This window comes from Triticum urartu, chromosome 7A, assembly GCF_056163025.1.
Source record: "Triticum urartu cultivar PI428250 chromosome 7A, HENAU_Tu73, whole genome shotgun sequence".
In the NCBI taxonomy this organism is placed as follows: Eukaryota; Viridiplantae; Streptophyta; class Magnoliopsida; order Poales; family Poaceae; genus Triticum; species Triticum urartu.
Genome location: NC_141879.1, coordinates 739,853,030 through 739,875,598, shown reverse-complemented (window position 1 = coordinate 739,875,598; position 22,569 = coordinate 739,853,030). Strand labels below are relative to the sequence as shown.

The window sequence follows — 22,569 nt, the reverse complement described above, 5'->3', positions numbered from 1 at the left end:
GACGGCCCCGGAGCGGCGGTGGACCGCGGGCCGCGGCACTACGGCCCGAAGGGGCGACGCAGCGGTGACGCGGGTCGGTGCAGCCGGGAGAAGAACCACGGGGCGGCGGCGCTGCGGCCCGACGGAGAGACGCAGCGGCAGCCCGATGCTCGATCGGTGGAGAGGCACGCTGAACTCGGGGACGATCTTCACGGGACCTGCAGATGCGCGCGTAACCGACGGGCCAGGTCGGTCGCGCGGCGTAGATGAGGCGGATCGCGGCGGCGAGCGGGTGATCAAGCCGATCGCGCGCGAGGTCGGGGACGCCGCTCGGTGAAGGCGTGGTGGCGGCGGAGTCCGAGATGAAGCCGGCGGCGGCGGGCGGCAGGGCGGCTATGATTGGCCGCCGCATGGCGCGAGGCTGCCGGGTCGAGGTGATGTAGGAGTCCCGGTCGGAGCAGGGCGGTGACGGCCGGCGTAGATCGACGAGCGGGCCGGCACGCGAACGGCGGCAGTGAAGGGCCGCCGCATGACGCGAGGCCGTCGGGTCGGGGTGACCGGCGAGTAGACGCGCGGACGACGCGCGAGGCCGCCGGGTCGGTGAAGACGCCGGTGTAGTCGACGCCGAAGTCGGAGTAGAGGCGCACGGAGTCGACGGCGGCGGTGGGCGACGCAAACCGGATCACAAAGACCGGAAAACCAAAAAGTAGACGCCGATCAAAGCGACCGGCGAGAGAGAGAAAACCCAGATCAAAGGATCGGGAAAAAGACTCTCTAGGGCAGCCAGCCAACACGGCCGGCGGACGAACCCTAGGTACGGGCGGCGCGGCCCCCGGCGGCGGTCATGGAGGCCGACCGCTCTGGGGCGGCGCGCAGGTGCGGAAGCGGCGGCGGCTAGGGTTTAGGATCGACTTGCGATAGATACCATGTTAGAAGGGAGAGAGAATTGGTGAAATAGTTCGTTGTATTGCTTGAGCCTCGTGGGCATATATATAGGAGTACAATCATCTACTTGGAGTACAAGACAAGCCAGAACAAATCCTAGTCTATCTCGTCTTTCCTAATAAACATTATACTCAACAAACACAATTACACAAAGACTTAAATCATGTTTCCTTAAGTTTTAGATAGAAATACAAAACTATCAATTGCTGATTTATATGCGGCCAATACTTGTAAATGTGGTGGTTGGGGTCCAAGGCTGGTAGGGTAGCTAGGAAAAAGAAAGGAAATGATTGATTACGCATTCTAGCAGACACCTTGTGTGTAAGGACGGAAACAGGATGGTGCCTCATCAGACAAACGGAAGAATACACCGCAGGCTAGTAATAAATATTGAGTATATTGATTATTAGGAAACATAAAATAGACTAGCATTTGTTCTAACTTATCTTTTACTCCAAGTTGATTATGCTCAAGCAATAATCAACGATTTCATCAATCCCTTTATATTATCTTCTAACATAATATCAGCCTAACCGATTCAAACCCTAGAAGCCGCCATCCGCTGCCACCCCGTGTGCCACCCCTAGGGCTGTAAACGAGTCGAGCTCGAGCCAGTTGGAGTTGGCTCAGCTCAACTCATATGAAATTTCGAGCGAGCTTAAACTGAGTGAAGCTCAAGATCGAGTTGTAGAACATGACTCATGCTCAGCTTGTAACGATCTCGAGTCAATCTCGAGCTAGTTTCGAGCTAAATGAAATGGTAAAAAATATAAATCTATGGATGAAAAACAAGAAAATTAAGGTGAATATGTTGGGAACCTTTGCCAAAAATAATAGGATATTTAACACATAGTCGACCACGTGTCATAATTAGGCCTAAATCTTCTCTGCACTTAATTAAGTTTTCATGTTCGCTGGTACATAAAATGGAGAAAACTTATGAACAACATATATGGTAACAAATTATCTTATTTACATTTAATATATGGCATGATCATTTAACATAATGATATTCTATCGAGCTATCGAGCTAAAATCGAGCGAGCCAACATTGGCTCAAGATCGACTCATTTCTCGATCGAGCTACATAAAGTGTTCAAACTCAGCTCGTTTCTTTTCGATTTGATCTCGAGTCGAGTCAAAAAACGAGTCGATCTCGAGCGGATCATGAGCCTCGATCTTTTCTTGCAGCCCTAGCCACCCCCGGAGCGGTCGGCCTCCATGAGCGCCGCTGAGGCCGCGCCTCCCGTACGTAGGGTTCGGCCGCGGTCATGTTGACCGGCTGCTCTAGAGAGTCTTTTCTCCATGCCCTTGCTCTGGGTTTTTCTCTCACACTGGTCGCCTTGATGGGCGCTTCTCTTTTGGTTTCCAGATCTAACATCGGTTTGTGTCGCCCGTAGTCGCCATTGACCCTCGTGTTCGATCGCTTGTCCGCGTGGTCTCCATTGGCAGTCCATCTTCATCGCCATCGCCCGGGACATCACCGACTACATCGCCATCGACAGCACCGTAGTCGATCTGATCAACCGATCACGTGTCTGTCTTCGCCAAGCCCGTCCCCAAGCACACGCCTACCGCCGATCGAGCCATAGGTTGCCGTCGCCTTGTCCCTCCGGATCGCTGTGTCGCCGCCACGAGGTCATCCAGTCGGCTACCCGACCCGCACACCGCTCCTGCCGACGCCCACGGTCCACGCCGCCACCCTGGGATCCTCCCAACGGCTACCCCCATAATTGTCGCCACATTTGTGTCGTCCCTCCGGGCTGTCGCGCTACAACACGCGGTCCACACCGTCTCCCGGCGGGTCGTCGCCACCAGGCAGTTGTTCACACGGCTGCCCCGACCCACGAGCCACCGCTACACCACTCCTTCGGGCTATAGCGCCACGACATGAAGTCCCCGCGACCCACGAGCTGCCACTAGACCGCCCCTTCAGGCTGTAGCGCCACCGCAGGTGCTCCCCGCCGCCACCCCCCCCCCCCCCCCGATGCCATCCCCGTGGTTGCACCGACCCGCGTTCCGCCATTGTGCCGCCCCTTCGGCCCTCAGCGCAGTGGCCCGGGGTCCCTGTCGCCGCCCTGAGGTCTTTCCACAGTCGCCCCGACCCACCGTCTTCCCACCATTGCCCCGGCCAACCTGCTACCGCTGTGTTGCCCCTTTCGATCGTAGCACCACGGCCCGCGGTCCACTCTGCCATCCCAGTGCGTCGACTTCACGTGGTATGTGCCGCGCAGCCTCCTTTGGCTCGGGAACGCCACCGTCCGCCTCGGTCTTTGTCACGTTGCCAGGTTCCTCGCCTAATTTGAGCACCGTCATCGCGCTCCTAACCTAGCCGCCACCGCTCTTCTTCAGCTTCCGTTGCTCCATAGCCGCCGCCGCCCTTCCAACCCCTTCGTCTTCGTCCAACACCAGCCCGTCGTCAGCGTCACCATCATCTTCCCCATCCACTTCGTCTACTCTAACCACCGTTGGTGACATCAGCCCCACGCCGATTGGCGCCATGACCGCCGTCGAGTCTCCTTGTCTGCTGGCCCCTCTGACTACTCGACATGGCATACAGCTCGTGTAGGTCCATCATCTACGCATGCCCGGTGCTGGCAACACCGGTGCGTGCCTTCTTCCACGACGTGTCCATGGACCTGGTAAGCCTAGTGTGGCGCTTTGTCAAATTTGTCTTCGTCTGTCTACGCATGCCAGGTGCTGGCAACACCAACGCGTGTCTTCGTCTACGACGTGTCCCTGGGCATGGCAAACCCGACGAGACGCCTTGTCAACACCGTCTTCTTCCTGGTGCACCACTACTTCGACACCAATGCGCCCATGACTAACTCGGTGCCTTCTTGCGCCCGCGGCTCCACGGCGACTTCCTCGACTTCGGCTACCCCGACTCGACATCGACCACGACATTCTTCGCACGGCTACACCACCCTTGCTCTCGTCTACATCAACATCGGTACAAAGGGCTACCGCCTTGCTTGACCAACTTCGTCGGTTTCCACTCCAGCCACAACTTCTGTGATGCATCGATCGTTACGACTGTTGGGGGATGTCCGCCTGGTTACCTTCTGATTCTTCTCATGTCTCACCATCTGCGTCGCTACCATTTTTACTGCCGGGTAGGAGGGGGGGGGCAATTGTTCTAGCTTATCTCGTACAAGTTGATCATGTAGTCTTATATATATGCCCACGAGGCTCAAGCAATAACCAATGATTTCACCAATCCCTCTCTATTCCCTTATAACAATAAATAAAGGAAAGTTTTAGCATGTTTCCTCTTAAAATGATTCATAAATAAATTGAACATATGGAAAGGAAGCTCACCTTGATCGTTGAAATCAACAGATGGGGCCGGAATTGACGAAGACGAAGGCAGTTTGTCTCCCGCGCCCCCATTGCTGCTATGTCAGGATGGTCTGTCAGAGCTACATATCTAAGAGGATGCAGGCGGAGGCGAGTTACCAATGGGGAAGCGGTGGGCGGTGGGCTCCAATCCAGGTTGAGGCATGAGCGAGCCTATCGCTGTCGACGACGATGAGGAGATCATCGGGTTGGGGCGACCGACCGCCGGGGAGCTCCTATACGCCGCTTGTTGCGGCAAACACTCGGCCTCACGCACAGGAGTGCCCCGACTGAGGCGGCCCACGAAGAGCGCACAAAAAGCTATTTAAAAAAGCGCATAAAAAACTATAAAAAAAAGTTGAAGTGCAGCGGCCAGGGATGGAACTCGCGCTATCTAGGTCTCCACGCGTGATTCTAGCCACCAAACCAAATGAATACTCGTGACAGGTGACTGCGTGTACTTCTTTTAGAAGTCAATATAGTATGACATTACCTGCAGGATAATATTTACTGTAGCATACAGATTTTTCAATTTTCTGAACACATTTTAGAAACAACGAACATTCTTTTGGAAAAAATCAGATTCGAAAATAGTTTATGAATTACGCAGATATAATTTAGAATGAGAAACAGTTTTAAAAGAATTCTGCACATTTTCTAGTAACAAGAAAAAAATTGTAAATACGATTTATTCTAAATCCTGAACATTTTAGAAATGTTTCGAACCAACTTTGAAAATCTGAACATTTTGTGAAGAAATTGAACAAATTTAGAAATACAAAATGTTACTAAAAATAGTAAAAAATTTAACGCACATTTTTTGAAATGTCCATTAGTTTTTTATAAAAGAATTGAACAATTTTATAATTCCAAACATTTTTTAAAACACGAACATAATTTGAAATTCCTAAAAAAATTTGGAAAAAGTGAAACATTTATAAAATTCAGCACCTTTTCTAAAACACGAACCAAATTTGAATCCCGAACATTTTTTGAAAAGAGAAATTCAAAATTCTGAACTTTTCTAAAACATGAACAGAATTTGAAATTGTCGAACATTTTTTTCAATAGAAGGGGAGAAAACTTATAATTCTGAACATGTCTTGAAAATTTGGAAAAAAATCGGGATTTTGAATTTATAAAAACTGCAAAAGAAAACTAAAAAAACATATAAACAAAAGCAAGGAAAAGAAAAACAAAAACCAAAAATTAATGAAAAACTAAGAAAGCCATGAATGAAACAGGAGGAAAAATAAAAAGCAAAAAACTTGTCCTGGACAGGTTGGGAACCTTCTAGTAGGTTCCCAAAACCGGGATCAATGAAACGCAAAACGGGCCGGCCCAATTAGTCGCTCGGTCTGTGCGTTTGCAGGACAACTTGACACAGTAAGCGTCGTATAGGGTTTTCCCGACCGTCGCGAACCAAAATGGGCGGGGAGGGCCAATAGATAGGCCTGGAAAGAACTTTTTGTGAAGGTGCCTATATGGCCCAACCCACGGAACAGCCACGCTCACTGCTGGATTCACGTGTATGGCCCAGCCAGGCGTGGAACTACTGTGTTGCTCTGCCATTTACAGCACCCACAATGATATACCAAAGCAAAGGAACAGAATGGTGGAACAAAGTTTAAGAAGTTGAAAGAAAACAAAGAGAGGAAAGGGAATTGTGAAATCCTTCTCCTGTCTCACCGTCTGTGTCGCTACCGTTGTGACTTCCCGGGGGGGGGGGGGGGGGGGTGGATGTTGAGTATATTGATTATTATATGAAAGATAGGATAGACTAGGATCTGTTCTAGCTTATCTTGTACTCTAAACAGATCATATAGTCTTATATATATATGCCCACGAGGCTCAAGCAATAATCAACGATTTCACCAATCCCTCTCTATTCCCTCATAAAAATAATTAAAGGAAATTTTAGCATGTTTCCTCTTAAAATTATTCATCAATAAATTTAACATATGGAAAGTAAGCTCACCTTGATCGTCGAAATCAACAGATGGGGCCGGAATTGACGAAGACGAAGGCGGTTTGTCTCCCGTGCCCCCACTGCTGCTATGTCAAGATGGTCTGTCAGAGCTACATATCTAAGAGGATGTAGGCGGAGGCGAGTTACCAATGGGGAAGCGGTGGGCGGTGGGCTCCAATCCAGGTTGAGGCATGAGTGAGCCTATCGCTGTTGACGATGATGAGGAGATCATCGGGTTGGGGCGACCAACCGCCGGGGAGCTCCTATACGCCGCTTCTTACGGCAAACACTCGACCTCACGCACAGGAGTGCCCTGGTTGAGGCGGCCCACGTAGAGCGCATAAAAAGCTATTAAAAATGCATAAAATACTATAAAAAAGTTGAAGTGCAGCGGCCAGGGATGGAACTCGCGCTATCCAGGTCTCCACGCGTGATACTAGCCACCAAACCAAATGAATACTCGTGACAGGTGACTGCGTGTACTTCTTTTTAAAAGCCAATATAGTATGGCATTACCTGCAGCATAATATTTACTGTAGCATACAGATTTTTTCAAAAAATTTAACACATTTTATAAAGACACGAACATTTTTTCGGAAAAATTCTGATTCCGAAATAGTTTACGAATTATGCAGACATAATTTAGAATTAGAAACAGTTTTTAAAAATTTCTGAACATTTTTAGGAACAAGAATAAAATTTGTAAACACGATTTTTTCTAAATCCTGAACATTTTTGAAATGTTTCGAACCAACTCTAAAAATCTGAACATTGTTTGAAGAAAGTGAACAAATTAGAAATACAAAATGTTACTAAAAGAGTAAAAAAATATTTGAAACGGACATTTTTTGAAATGTTCATAAATTTTTCGAAAAAGTGAACACTTTTTAAATTCCAAACATTTATTAAAACATGAATATAATTTCAAATTTATAAAAATATTTGGAAAAAGTGAAACATTTATAAAATTCAGCAATTTTATAAAACAAGAACAAAATTTGAAATCCCGAATACTTTTTGCAAATTAAAACTCAGAAATTCTGAACTTTTCTAAAACAGGAACAGAATTTGAAATTCTCGAACATTGTTTTAATAGAAGGGAACAAAAATTTGTAATTCTGAACATGTCTTGAAAATTTGAACATCTTTTGACATTTTCATTTTATAAATATTGCAAAAGAAAAAGTAAAACCAAAAAAGAAGCATATAAAAAAATAAGGAAAAGAAAAATGAGAAATAAAAAATAATGAAAAAACTAAGAAAACCATAAAAGAAACTGCATGAAGAAAATAAAATTCACAAAACCTGACCTGGACCGGTTGGGAACCTTCTAGTATATTCCCAAAACCGGGATCAGTGAAACGGAAAAAGGGCCGGCCCAATTAGTCGCTCGATCTGTGCGTTTGCATGACTACTTGACGCAATAAGTGTGGTATAGGGTTTTCCCGACGGCCGCGAACCGATAGATAGGCCTAGAAGGAACTTTTTGTGAAGGTGCCGATATGGCCCATCCCACGGCACAGCCCCACACTCTCACTGCTGGATTCACGTGTATGGCCCAGCCAGGCCTGGAACTACTGTGTTGCTCTGCCATTTTTAGCACACACAATGATATACCAAAGCGAAGGAACAGAAATGGAACAAATTTAAGAACTCGAAAGAAAACAAAGAGCGGAAAGGGGATGATGAATTCCTTCCAAGTGCATGCACAATCCAAAGAATGGACAATTTAGTTATTAAAAGTGTGCCGCGTAACATATCTGAACAAGATGCATTGCTCCAGTTTCGTCAGGGTTAACAAACTACAGTTAGGATGTCACAGCTAGCTAGCTTGTCTAGAGTGAAGCAGCAGTCGCAACACTTTTAACTTCTTCTCAGTTGTTTCTTGCTTGCTAGCCGGATAATTGAATTCCGGACGTTTAAGTAAGTTTACACTAGCGTCAGGGCCGGCCCTGGAGGGGGCGGCCGCCCCGGGGCCCCAAGTACGAAGGGGCCCCCGACTGCTCTGCTAGCTTTATTACATTTTTTTTGAAAATAGCTAGCTTTATTACATGGTGGTCGGGCGTGATAAAATGATGCCGCTGGGCCTTGTCCAAGTAGGCACACGAGAAGGGATTAGTTGCCCCAAAAAAGAGCAGCGATTGATTCGTAACGAAGACTCCAGAGTAGCGCTCGATTAGTTGATTTGTTTCCTTAAAAAAAGGTAGCGGTCGTTTGGTATGACTAGCACTCAACAGGCGCGGCCAGGTAGGAGCATTAGGTATCTTTCATCTCTCCGTTCTACTCCTCGTGTTGCGCCCTTGGCTGATCGCCTGAATATTTTCCCAACCTGTGACTAGGCGGCAGCGGGCAACTACGGAGAGGTAGTGCGACATAAGCAATGGCGAGCCAGCGACAACATTCAGAATCGAGGGCAGAGCAAACTAGGGTTCTTCGACGACCAGGTATTACTTATGTTATGTTCCATATTTATCTGTTTGATCTAGGGTCTTCTCAGCGGATTGCCTGCAGGCTTGTTTTTTCTAGAAACACGAAAAGATAGCACATCATTGTTCTTCTATACATGAATTTCTATCGCTAGCTAATATGCTGACAATTCTTTACTTCATCTGAGACCCCCCTGTGTGAAGCCACATGATTGATTCGGTTATATTGCTGTCATTTTGCAACGTTATAGGATCAATACCTCATACTCCCTTGGTCCCAAAAACCTTGTCTTACATTTATTTATATACTGATGTATTTAGATACGAATGTATCTTGACATGTTTTAATGTTATATACATCCGTATCAAGGTAAATCTAGAGCTTTTTTACGGTACCCTATACTGCTCGGGGCGAGGTGGGCCAGTATAACTAAATCTCACCGTTGATTTCGTGTGGGCAATATGGACAATTTTTCAGTACGTGAAGGTCTACGCGAATGTTGTTGGGGCAAGATGCCAGCCTATTTCGTGTTAGAAATAATCTTGAGTTTAATTTGGTAAGTCTATTAGGATTTTGTCACGTACGTGGTGGTAGCTGTAGTGACTCAGATTTCCTGTACTAGTTCGTGTGCTAGTTTAGGATGTTGAGTCGATTAGGTTATTGAGTCCTAATACTAGTCAGCTTGGCTGTTGGTATAGGTTTTGGAGTCCAAAATAAGTACGCATATGTTAGGTTTTGGGTCGCCTGTCTCACGCATATATATATGCATAGGAGGCTTGCAATATTGTAACGTGGAGTTGTGAGAAAAAGGAGAAATAAAGAAAAAAGAAAAAAGGGCACGACAAGGGTCCTTGGCTATCAGTTTTTGTGCGGGTGTTCGTCGGGTGATTTTATGTGATTGATCCTGCCGGCAAAATTCCAACATTTCGGAGTAATAGCTGGGACTTACATAGCTTGCTCGCTCCCATGGCCGCCATGCTATATCTGACCTTGCTGCCGCCTGCCGCGTACTGCGACCCGACGCGCTAGTCTACCTTGGGGTCACGCCGCTATTTCTCGCTGGGAGCAAGACCTGGTGACCACGGCTCCGTCAGCGCCCTTCTCTGTCCTGCCCGAACGGCATGGCCAGACCACGAACTTCTGTACACGGCATGCTTCTGCATCGACGGACAACGGCACAAAGTGGTTTGGTTGTCACCATTGTGATTTGTGAACCAGGACAAAATGAGCCCGGTCTGGGGTATGCTGGGCCATGGGAGGGGCGCAGGCCAACGCCTCATGGCCTATTGGAGAAGAAGAGCACGGTCCAGGCCGAGGCCTACGCCAAAGCTGACGAGTGCCGGATCCACGCACTGGGAAAAAGAACAGGATTCAGGCTTGTCGAGGGAGGGAAGACAGGATGGAGAAGAGGACGATGCACTGCGATGGCCGCCGGAACTCTACCAGCGTAGGTGGACGAGAACAACGGGTGGGGTGGGTTGGGGACTTGGGGGCTAGCTGAATTGTAGAAGTCCAAAAATGCCCTCAGAACATATATATTGTTGGTCGAGAAGGACCGGTGCTACCTATACTGCTAGCCATGCTGTTGGTCTGATCGCAGCGGTACAGATCGGTCATGGGTGTTGGATTTCGCGGATTAACGGTCCATATTCACTACAGGGTACCATAAAAGAGCTCTAAATCTAAGACATTTTTTTTGGGACGGATGTATGAAAATGCTCTACCAACAAATTCTTGAAGGCTTGCCGCTTTCTCCAATGATAATAGGACTACTACGTTATCATTCGTAAGAAACACCTCAGAACCGTAGATATCACACTTGGACCTTATATTTCTTCACGCGTTTCTTGTTTGTATATTAAGGGCCCCGGATTGTAGTTTCGCCCCGGGTCCTCAAAATCTCAGGACCGGCCCTGACTAGTGTTTCTCTAGTGTTGATAAACTCAATGCTAGAGAAACACCTGAAAGACGCATGATTTTCCAAAGCCGTTGCAGGTGTGGAAGGAGACATTTCTGAGAGATCCAATGCAAACAGGATACTGGCTACCTTTCAAATGGACGATGCAGAACTGCGTGGCTCTCCGTCGAGATAAAGTCGGGATGGAACTAGCCATTAAGGAACATGGAGTGGAGGGGAGCCTATCAAGATGTCAGGGTGAATCATCTTAACCGCTCGTTAGAAAGCATTCGGCACTTGATTATGGCGCCATGTCTGTCGCCAAATCTGGGCTGAGCAGATGCAGGGGAGAAGGAGTGGAGACTGGAGAAGCACTGCTTTCCAGTACTGAACCATAGTAACTTCCTTCTCAGGGTTCACGACTTGAGGTTCGTCAAGGAGGGAGGCCCGCTGACAAACCTCTGCACGATGACGCATGCCATTGCCACCACATACATGAAACTAATCAGTACCGAAAACCCGAATTATCCATCGTGTCACACTGCCAACAGGAACAGGTAATGTAATTACCTTTGATAGGGTCGACTATGAAGAACTGCGCAGCACTCCGCCAAGGTACAAAGATAGAGGCCCCCGTCACTTAGTTGTCGACTCTGGATGGGACACCCAACTTCTGAATCAATTGTTAGCTGGAAACTGTTCTGCAGAGTGCAGAGTGCCAGTGAGGAATCTAAGATCAGAAAAATGATGAACAAATAAAGGGAACTCATGATTTAAATGCTCAATGTGAACCTGCTAAACTCGTCATTTAAATACTTTGAGTTGGCCAACAGGTGTGAACCTGCTAAACATGAATGGAAACCCTGACGGATGCCAGTGAAACATCACAAACATCGACGCAGTATCCAAATCCTGCACAAGCTGTAGTTTGCGGTTGGTGGTACCAATGTAAACAACCTGTTCCAATGTTGCACAAAATACGATGTTTTAGAGTTGAGATATTCAGAAAAAAGAATGGAGCCAAGAAGGAGCGTTGCCTACACCATATAAAACACTCTTGTCATCCAAAGCTACCAGACAGATAAGCTTACCGGAGGATAAATTTGCACTTCCACCCAAATTGGTAATCACGTGAAACAAAATATTGTCCTGTCACTTGGAAGCCAGCCAACACGTGAGCCAGAGAAGCTTCTTTAATCTCAGACCTGAAACATTTATCATAATCCAAATTAGAAGAAAACATTACAATTGTATCATTTTTTTTGCTGATCTCACTGTTAAAACCGTGAAAGGCAATAGACACGGATATGTCAATGTATATTTACTTATTTTAGAAATGAAGGAGGACCCCCGGCCTCTGCATCTGAACGATGCATGCAGCCACTTTTATTAATTATTCACATAAGACCTTACAAAGTCATACAACAGTAAGACTAAAGCCACCGTCTAGGCAACATATATCGCTACTCCTATCTAGTTGATGAAAGCCACCGTCTAGGCAACATATGTCGCTACTCCTATTAATTGGCCTCCATATGACATAAGCTTGCCCTTCCAACAACTTAGTTTCTTTTCAAATCAATCCTGAATGCACTTCCATTCTTTGTTAGATAGCTTGTAATGGTGAATTGGTATGTCCAAATATGTAAAAGGCAACGAACCTAATTCATATCCGAACAGTTGTTTGTAAGCTTCTTGTTTGTCTTTAGCTCTCACAAAACAAAACAGTTCACTTTTATGGAAGTTAATCTTTAACCCCGACAACTATTCGAATAAGCATAACACAAGATTCATGTTTCTTTCTTTTGCCAGATCATGCTCCATGAAGTTGATAGTATCATCGGCGTACTACATAATGGGCACTCCTCCGTCCACTATATGCGGGACGAGCCCGCCTACTAGGCCATTGTCTTTAGCTCTTCCTGTTAAAATTGTCAACATGTCCACTACTATGTTGAACAAGACAGGTGACATCGGGTCTCCCTGCCTCAGATTCTTGTGTGTCTGGAAATAATGACCTATGTCATTATTCACTTTGATTCTGACACTGTCTTTTTGCGTAAAAGAATCTACCTGCTTTTTCCAGGACTGATCGAATCCTTTCATCCGCAAGGCCAGCTGTAGAAATGGCCATTTAACCTTATCGTACACTTTCTTAAAATTCCCCTTAAAAACCGCCCCGTCTAGTTTTTTCGTGTGGATTTCATGGAGCGTTTCATGTAGGACCACAACCCCTTCTAGAATGTTTCTGGTCGGGTAGCTAGGGCAGTTACCATGGAAACGAGCAGCACGCACATGCCTAATGTCATGTGGCACTGCAGGAGGTCACAGGCGAGCCGGGATTGCCAGCGTGTGATGGCTGCCACGTGCTTGAGCCACAGCAACACGTTCATGTATGAACCGACACATGCTAAGCAGGCTAGCTGCTGGATCGATCCCGCGAAAGGTACATGGCTCAGTTGATTACTCCAGAGATAGAACTCACATGTAGGTCAACAGATTGGTTCACAAGTCCTAGTTGGAATGAATCAAGTTATTTTTTGACAGTAACTAGACTTTATTTCTAATATAATGTTAACTATCGTTTACAAGGAAATGAGAAATAAAATCAGGTTTAACAGCATCCCAAGAACCAGGAGATCTAGTAGTAAAGGAAATTGCCACAGTCATCACGTAAAATTGCACCACTAGCTCCTGACAGCGTGTCCGCATGAAAAGATGTGTCGACGTTTACCTTCACCACACCATGAGGGTTTTTTTCCCCACATATGATTGCCACTCCTCGTTGGCAACTCGGATATAGTTTGTTGCAAGGACTTTTTGACATCACCGTTTTATCTGGACCTTGGTTGTCCACTCCTTGCACAAGCTGGCAACGCTGCCATCATAGAAACCACGCTGCAACTGTTGCCAGTTTTGCCACCGGGAGACCATCGACTGTCTCTGTAAGTTTGAGCAGTATCTCCAATGTGATGGCGCCAAATCTATCTTATGTCGTTGCTTTCTTCACAGTGTCCAAGAGGCCTAAGCATTTCCAAACTTCCCTTTCCTTACGGCAGCCAAAGAGTGTGTGTTGCACATCTTGTGCATCAATTGAGCATTGAGGACACTGTGGCTATATGGGGATATGTAGGCCAGCAAGTGCCATAACATGGTACATAGAACTCCATGAAGCACCATGTGAAGTGTTTTACCCCCTGCCCCACGGTCTTTGGAAGAGCTGAGTGAGTGCGTGCGAAGGTGAAGTCGGCAGGATTATTGGCGAGAGCATCGAAGCAATGATCAGTGAACTCATCGTTCAACCCATTGATAAAGGCGAGGAGCATCTCTTGGTTGCTGCAGCGTGTCGACGATGCAGTCAAGCTGGCTGGAATACCATGAGAGAGGCAGGGGCGGCGCTAGGGGTATTCCTTGGTATTGAGAATTTGAGATGAATACCAAAGATTTGCTGATGTGTATGTATACTGTAGCTATATTTTGTTGTATATTGCTGGAATTCATGACAAAAAGAATACAATGAGTATAAGGAGGTGATTCCTGCTGCCACTACTGCAGAGAGACCACCATGCTGAAGGTTGTCGAATCAGGACTTTGCGAAGATTTGCGCTGGAGACAGTTGTCAAGGAAGAGGTTGTTGATCGGTGTCCATGCTTATTGGGTGGAGTCTACGGATCCGTGGAGACTGATGGGTGGAGCTAGACATGATACTTAATCAATATGCATTCACTCAACGTTACCAAAAATCATCTCGGCATCAACGAGGCCATTGATGTGATCTATGAGGCCAAGCTTGCGGAAGGTGATGTTGAAGTGTATCTGCTACTCCCTCCGTCCCAAAATATAAGAATGTTTTTTACACATGTCATGTCAAAAATGTTCTTATATTTTAGGACGAAGGGAGTAGATGAGAAATGGCTTTCTCAAAGCCAAGCACAATTGGAACGTGAGATCAGATAATTAGGGTTTGGAAGGTTATGTTTAGAGAAGTCTAGCACGCCCGCAGAGGGAGGTGCCGCTGGAGATCGACGTGGTGGGGAGGGAGGGAAAGAGCGGCGTAAGGTTGTTTAGGGTTATTGGATCGATCGAGTCAAAACTGATATTTCGGGAATTGCTCAGCGCATTGTATATATCCAAGTACAGTTGAACTAATCTGTAGATCTGATCGCGGTTTAAACAAGCTACAGAATCTATACAAAGTTCTACCCGTGAAGAGGCAGAATTGTTAGGGAGAAACGCATGCGATATGGAGTCCATCGTTATCTTCTTTGACACGATGATGTGTACATATATATACGCACAGAGATAACTACCTCCATCGGCCGATCGCTCGCAGTACCCCGGTGAGATCGCATGCATACTTACAGCTAAAGAAGATGGAGACCATGGAGGACAACGTGCCATTGCTCCCGGACGACCTGCTCCTCGAGGTCCTGGCACGCGTTGCCATGGCGGACGTCGCCGCGCTGTTCCGGTGCGCCACGGCATGCAAGCGGTGGTGCGACCTTGTCGCCGACCACTCCTTCCTCCGCCGCTCCTGGCCAGAGGACGCGACCGACTCGTCTGCCCTCATCGGTTTCTTTACCCAGCAACGGTGCCCTCAAGGAAATCGGGACTCTAGGTACAAGGACTTGGCTGACCCGTGCGTGCCGCCGGTGTTCGTCCCCGTACGTTGGTCCGTGCTCGGCCCTAGCCGCCAGTTCTTCACCTCCTTGGTCCGTGGTGCCGCGGCCGGCCTTTTGGACGGCGCAAAGCCGCTCGCAGCCCGCGGGTGCTTCCTGCTCTTGCGCCTGGGCCAGATCACCTACGGCCGTGTCGAGAACATCCGCCTGGCCGTGTGCAACCCGTTCTCCGGCACGTGCGACGCTCTCCCCCCGCTGGAGAACATGTCGTCAGTCAACATGAACTACGCCGTGCTGACCGGCGAGGACTGCGGCTCCTCGAGTGGCCTCTTCAAGGTGCTAGCCATGAGCATCAATGTCTATGACCAGAAAAAGCTGCATTGCGACCTGCGCATGCTTACATCCCACGAGCCAAGCTGGACAACGTGCACCGAGTACTTCACCGGAGACTTTGGAAACGGCTGGCAGCACTGCCCAGACGCGGTTGCGGTGGTGTGCGGCGGTGTGGCACGCTGGCTCTTCACGTACATAGACTACAATGGCAGGTCCCAGCCTTCCACCATTGATGTGAGCGCTGAGAGCGGGCGCCTCGCCTTAACAAAGCTCTCGTTCCCGCCGACGACGATTCTTCCTTCACCCACATATCTAGCCACGGTCGACGGGAAGGTCTTGTTGTTTTGCTTCTGCATTACAGGGTTTCAAATAGAAGGCATCTACGACTACGTAGAAACCTGGGCTCATGGAGATGACGTTACGCACGTCCGCACAAGGGCAATGAAGCTAAAACCGCCCCATAAGAAGTACCCGATCTATCCACTTCGCAGCCTTTGGTCCGGAGAGAAGAGCGGGAAACTCATCGTCAACTCGAGGCTGCAATTGAACTACGAGAAAGCAACTGATCAGCCTCTTACTTTTGTCAAAGCGGCAGACAAGCAGTTCTTGGGCATGGTTACGGAAGCCGTGCCCATGGAGATAGACTGGCCGACATTGTTCATGTCTCGCCTAGCTCGCTTCGTGTAAGTCATACATGGTACCAGTTGTTTTGTTTGGAAGTGTAGCTTATTGTTTATTGATAAAAACAATGAAATAACGAACTTATACTGGAGGTTTATTGATAAATACATTGTCTACTGACAAATATCGGCGATTGATTGCGAGTGACCGTTAAGTGCCCACGATTTCCATCCATGGTAGTCGCGGAGCCAGGAATCAAATACTCCCTCCATTCCCTTATATAAGTCCACTATGAAAAATATATTTTGCATCTATACAAGACCACTAACAGTAATCGAGACAAATTAATGATGTTCTCTCATACTACTATAGTAACTTGTTTAATACTTGCACACATGCAGTTATAATGACACTACTACTTCATTCCTTTTCCTTTCTTGCATGAAAGAAGGTTATTAATGATCCCATTTAACAAAAAGAGAAGTTGGCTTGCAAAATAGTTATTAAAAGTTTACCTTGGTACCTGTAATCTGAGTTTGTGACCTTGTATAAGGAAATGTAGGGAGTATGAGGGAAACCAACTGAGTCAGACCTTTGATAGCAGGGGTAAAATCACACTATCCTTAAATTTGAGAGATTGAAAGCATAAAACAAAAAAAAAACGCGCGCACACAGACACATATGAGATTAACGGTGTGCCATGGCTGTTGCTAGTCCTGCCCCCCTGACCCCTGTCTCCCATTGTGTACGGGATTTTTCTACGTAGAAAACTGGTTCCATTATTCTTGATTTCGTTTCTTATTTCCATGCATGTTTCATAACATGATGCACTTAGTTTCATCCTTGCCGATGAATTATAGGATTGCCACTTGAGATCGCAACTCGTGGAAGGGGCATTCTTTTTTGCACTCATCCCATAACGGCCAACACTAGTTGTTCTACAGGTCTGGCAGCAGGAAAATACAACATGAGGATGTTTGTCACTCATGTATGGGGTGCAAGATTTCGTGGAAATCTAGCTTGAGCCGTCATACTAGCACGGTTATTGATGTCTTCATGATCATTCAGATTGCTCCTTCTCTCCTCAGGACAGCGTACTGCATGTCAAAGTTTGTTGTTATTGTTACTGGGTGGCGTGTCCTATGAGCAATCTTAAATCTCAATATTGATATATGCAATCATTAACGGACAGTAAACAGTCAGATGATATTTTCTTAGCTAATGTTCCCTTTAAATAGCTATCGAATGTGTCTTTTTAGTATATATATATATTAGTCGCGAGCGTGCGTGTTGGGAAGGTGGCATGCGTAGACACAAGCAGGACTGGCTCTCCCATGCAACAAGTTCATGGTTAAAAGCGAGCAAAGTAAGGTAGTGAGCGTTGCCACATCGAGAGATTAGTTTAAAATAACCCCTTGCGCTGCCGCGGTTCAGTGATATGTGTCATGGCTGAGTTCATCACCTTGAATTGATGACGTCTAGACAACTGTGATCAGGTGGACATTGTTGCCATCTTCGGCAAGGGCAGAAAGGGCAGAAAGGATGCATGTCACCATTCCAACACCAACTCTCATTGTCCAGACACTAAACAAGAAGTGCAACTGAAAACCATTGCATAGCCCCGTTCGTCATCCATCGCCTCACACGCGCGCGTGCAGATGAAACAAGGCATTAGCAACGGTCGGTCGCACCGATTTCCATCGAGTCAATGCAGCAGGTCACTCTGCTCTTCTTCCTTAAAAATTCTGCACCTTTTTGTCCCGTGCTTTGTTGCTTAGCACATGGAGTGTCGCCTGCCTCGGATTCCTGATTGATTTTCTTATGCTGGCCTGGCTCGTGCTTCAATTTCAGATCTAGATCTCTTTAGTATCACAAAACTTTACTACCTAGTTATTGCTAACTAGAGAGGATTACCCGCTCTGTGCCTACAGATCTGTGCTATAAAAGAGTCCATCCATCAACCCACCAGGAACACACACAACCGAACAGCTAGCTTAGCTTGCTCACACAACCTCTCACACATACCACCAACCACCATAGTTAACCCTGCTTGCCGGGGTGCCGGAGGAGATGGAGGCGGCGATCGGCGCGGCAAATGGGCTCATTGGCAGCGTGCTGAACCACCTGTCCAATGAGTTCGTGGAGGCGTTTGTTGCCAGCTCTCAGCTCGGCCTCAACTCGGAGAAGATGAAGGAGGATCTCCTGCTCACGCAGGGGCTGCTGCATGAGGCCCAAAGGAGGGGCGTGAGCGACAACCCTGGTCTCCAGGGGTTGTTGCAGAAGCTCAGCGCCAAGGCCGATCAGGCCGAGGACGCACTGGATGAGCTCCACTACTTCATCATCCAGGACCAGCTCGACGGCACCCACTACGTGATGGCAGACCTGGGTGATGACCTCCGAGGTCATGCTCGCCACGGTCGCTATGCTCTTCGCCACACCGTCGGTAACTGCTTTTCATGCTTTTCTTGTTCGCGCATGAAAGATGATGATGGTGTTGCTGCTGCTGTCATTACTGACAAGGACAACCCACCCAATGCAATTCTGAAACCTGGTAGTGATGATAATGATGGTCCAGTTGCTAAGTTGCCATTTCCAAGAAAATCAAGTCAGTGATAGAGGAAACACAATCCCTTTGTAACCGTGTCTCCCAGTTGCTCCACATAATTCCTCACCATAGCACCACCACTACAATCCCCCAAAGACACCGTATCACAGGGTCAACCATTGTCCAAGATACATTGTATGGGAGGAGAGCTATTTTTGAGAAAACTGTAGGTGATATCCTCACTAGTGCCACAGAGCAGTGTGAGCCCCTTTCTGTTCTTCCTATAGTTGGTCCAGGGGGTATTGGAAAGACAACTTTCACCCAACACCTGTATAATGATAAGAGGATAGAAGAGCACTTTGCTGTTAGGGTTTGGGTATGCGTATCAACTGATTTTGATGAGCTTAGACTCAGCCAACAGGTCCTTAGTAGCATAGAAGGAAGCAACTCTCCAAATCAGACAACAAGCTTAGATCAGCTCCAAATATCCATAGCAGAGAGACTCAAGTCAAAAAGGTTTTTAATTGTCTTTGATGATATATGGGAATGCAATGGTGAGGGATGGAAAAAATTGTTAGCTCCATTCAAGAAGGGGGAAGCCAAGGGTAACATGGTTCTCGTCACAACTCGATTTCCAATAATATCTGAAATGGTTAAAACAACCAATACAATAGCACTGCAAGGTCTGGAGTTTGATGACTTCTTCACATTCTTTAAATCATTAATATTTGAGGGAATCAAACTTGAGTATTACCAAGAGGACTTTGATGATATAGCAAGAGATATTGCAAATAAATTGAAAGGTTCACCGCTAGCAGCCAAAACAGTTGGTCGGTTACTAAGGAATGAATTTTCTCGGGAACATTGGACCGGAGTTCTTAACAACAATGAGTGGCAAAAGCAAAAAAATAGTGATGACATTATGCCATCGTTGCGGATTAGCTATGATCACCTTCCTTTTCATCTAAAAAAATGCTTTTCATATTTTGCCTTGTTCCCTGAAGATTATCAGTTTAGGAATTTAGATATTACATATTTTTGGATTGCACTAGGGGTCATAGAAAAATATGAGAATTATATTGAAGAATTGGTAGAGAATGGTTTTCTTGTTAAGGTAGTAGATCATAACAAGGAACCATACTATGTAATTCATGATTTATTACATGAACTGTCTCGAAGTGTTTCATCACCAGAGTGCCTCAACATATGTAGTTCAGGTTTTAGAGTTGGTGACATCCCACAAACTGTTCGACACTTATCCATCACAATAGAAGGTAGGTATGAAGGGAATTTTAGTGTAGAAATGATTAAATTGAGAAGCAAGATAGACATGGCCAATTTGCGGGCTTTGATGATTTTTGGAGGATATGGAGTCACAATAGATGGTATTTTGAAAGATATTTGTAAAGAAGTAGAGGGTCTCCGTGTCCTACTTATAAGAGTGGGGTTCAATGAACCTTTACCACTCAATTTTTCAAAACTTATCCACCTCCGGTACCTAAAACTTTTGCACCCAAATTCAGACTATTGGCTAATTGCTAGTACACTATCCAGATTCTATCACTTGAAATATTTATACTTTTTTGATCTTCATTCGAACTTACCTAAAGATATTAACCGTCTTATCAACTTACGTCATTTTGGTGTTGGTGTTTACCACCATGCCCGAGTTCCCGGGGTCGGAAAGATGAAATGCTTACAGGAGCTCAAAGAATTCAGCGTTAGAAAAGAGAGTGTTGGGTTTGAACTGAGGGAGTTGGGGGAACTAAATGAGCTTGGAGGAGAACTCACTATATATGGTCTTGAGAAGGTGGCAACCATGGAAGAGGCTAAAGATGCCAAGCTTGTGTGTAAAAGAGATTTGAAAAAGCTTGAGTTAGTTTGTGGTACGGAACTCCAACATAGTGATGTTCTTGATGCTCTTCAGCCACACCCTAATCTTGAAGCACTTGAAATTAGAAATCATGGTGGTACAATTGGCCCTAGTTGGTTGTGTGGTGACATTAGCATCAAAATGTTGGGGTCTCTCCACCTAGAGGATGTGTCTTGGGGCACCCTTCCACCTTTTGGGCAGCTATTGCATCTCACGTCACTCACATTGATCAGCATTTCTGTACTTCGTGAGATCAGACCTTGCTTGGGTGGTGTTACGGACAAAAGCTTTGTGAATTTGAAGAATATTGTTCTTGACAGATTACCTGAATTTGTTGAGTGGGTTGGGGGGGCTAATGCCCAATCTTTTTCAAGACTTGAATGCATCAGCTGCAAAGATTGTCCCAAACTCTGTGCTGTGCCCTTTCTGGAGTGCTCTATCTCTTATGCCAATCTGTCAAAGTTTGTTGTTGATGATTGCCCTAAGTTGTCTCTGCCTCCCATGCCTCACACGCCCACACTAACATCTTATCTTGTGAGACATGGTTCCACAGAGTTGTCTTATGATTGTGAAAGATATGAAAAGGTCTTGGTTATTAATGGGTATAGTGGTGAGCTGGCCTGGGATAACCTGCATGAAGTACAAGGAATCCGTATTGAAGATCTGTCACACATTCCATTGAGAGAGCTCATCAAACTGAAATCCCTAAAAGATCTAAGTTTCAGCACATGCAACATCACGTGGCATGGACTGCAGGACTTCACGTGGCTCCAACAACTTATAGTAAAAGACTGTAGCAACTTCTTTAAGTGGCCCACTGAAGCAGCTCACACCATCAAGCCTTTCCCTGCTTCCCTCGAAGTCCTTGAGATCCATGGGGAGTCAGGCATGTAGTCAATGGCTCTGCTCTCAGACCTCACTTGTCTCAAATCTCTAGCTTTGCTGGACTATGAGAATTTAACAGTGGATGGATTTAATCCTCTCATCACGGTCAACCTCAACTCTTTGTTTGTGTATAACAAAGGAAATTGTGTTAGCCGCTCTGTATCAGCGGATCTGTTCTCGGAATTGGCGGTAGCAAGGACCAACCTATCATTGCGTGTGGGATCCTTCCGACTGGAATGTCTTGTAGTGGATTGCATCTCAGCAGTGCTCGTTGCTCCCATCTGCAGCCTCCTTGCCGGCAACCTCCAGAATTTACAATTCTGGCATGATCAGCGGGCAGAAAGCGTCACGGGAGAGGAAGATGGAGCTCTTCAGCTCCTCACCTCCCTCCGTTACATCACATTTGAGGATTGCCCGAATCTGCCATGCCTTCCTCCAGTGGCGGCGGCAGGGGTATTCACGTGTATTCATGTGAATACCAAAGATTTGGCCCAAAAAATTTATTATATGTATTATTCGGCGACCCACAAGCCTACAGCCCAGAGCCCACCAGTATTGCAGCCCACACAGCGAGTCCAACACGCTGACCACCTCGGCACCTCGTTTCGCTGATTCGTTTGACCTCGACCCGAATCCATTCCCCAGTCCCCACTCGGTCGTGTTGGGGAACGTAGCAGAAATTCAAAATTTTCCTACGTGTCACCAAGATCTATCTATGGAGAAACTAGCAACGAGGGGAAGGTGAGCGCATCTACATACCCTTGTAGATCGCTAAGCGGAAGCGTTCAAGTGAACGGGGTTGATGGTGTCGTACTCGTCGTGATTCAAATCACCGATGATCCTAGTGCCGAACGGACAGCACCTCCGCGTTCAACACACGTACAGCCCTGTGACGTCTCCCATGCCTTGATCCAGCAAGGAGAGAGGGAGAGGTTGAGGAAGACTCCATCCAGCAGCAGCACAACGGCGTGGTGGTGATGGAGGAGCGTGGCAATCCTGCAGGGCTTCGCCAAGCACCGCAGAAGAGGAGAAGAACTTGGGAGAGAGGGAGGGGCTACACCAAAGGCAAAAGGTGTGTTTGAGAGGCCCTCCTACCCCACTATATATAGGGATCCCAAGGGGGGGTGCGCCAGCCCC

General features: G+C 46.8%; 2 protein-coding genes across 2 annotated transcripts; both read left to right on the top strand.

The window, feature by feature from the left end:
- Positions 1-18,196: 18,196 nt before the first annotated feature.
- On the top strand, positions 18,197-18,874 carry LOC147962567 (uncharacterized). The gene has a single exon (XM_087536214.1). It carries the CDS (start codon positions 18,200-18,202, stop codon positions 18,740-18,742), a length of 543 nt encoding a protein of 180 aa, XP_087392340.1. The 5' UTR covers positions 18,197-18,199; the 3' UTR covers positions 18,743-18,874.
- Positions 18,875-20,361: 1,487 nt separating this feature from the next.
- LOC147962566 (putative disease resistance protein RGA3) lies at positions 20,362-21,441 on the top strand. Its single transcript, XM_087534232.1, has one exon. It carries the CDS (start codon positions 20,362-20,364, stop codon positions 21,439-21,441), a length of 1,080 nt encoding a protein of 359 aa, XP_087390358.1.
- The last annotated feature ends 1,128 nt before the right edge of the window (positions 21,442-22,569 follow it).

Bases quoted from the DNA above. Each gene is read 5' to 3' on its own strand.
- LOC147962567 (XM_087536214.1), top strand. From the start codon at position 18,200: ATGGAGGCGGCGATCGGCGCGGCAAATGGGCTCATTGGCAGCGTGCTG.
- LOC147962566 (XM_087534232.1), top strand. From the start codon at position 20,362: ATGAAATGCTTACAGGAGCTCAAAGAATTCAGCGTTAGAAAAGAGAGT.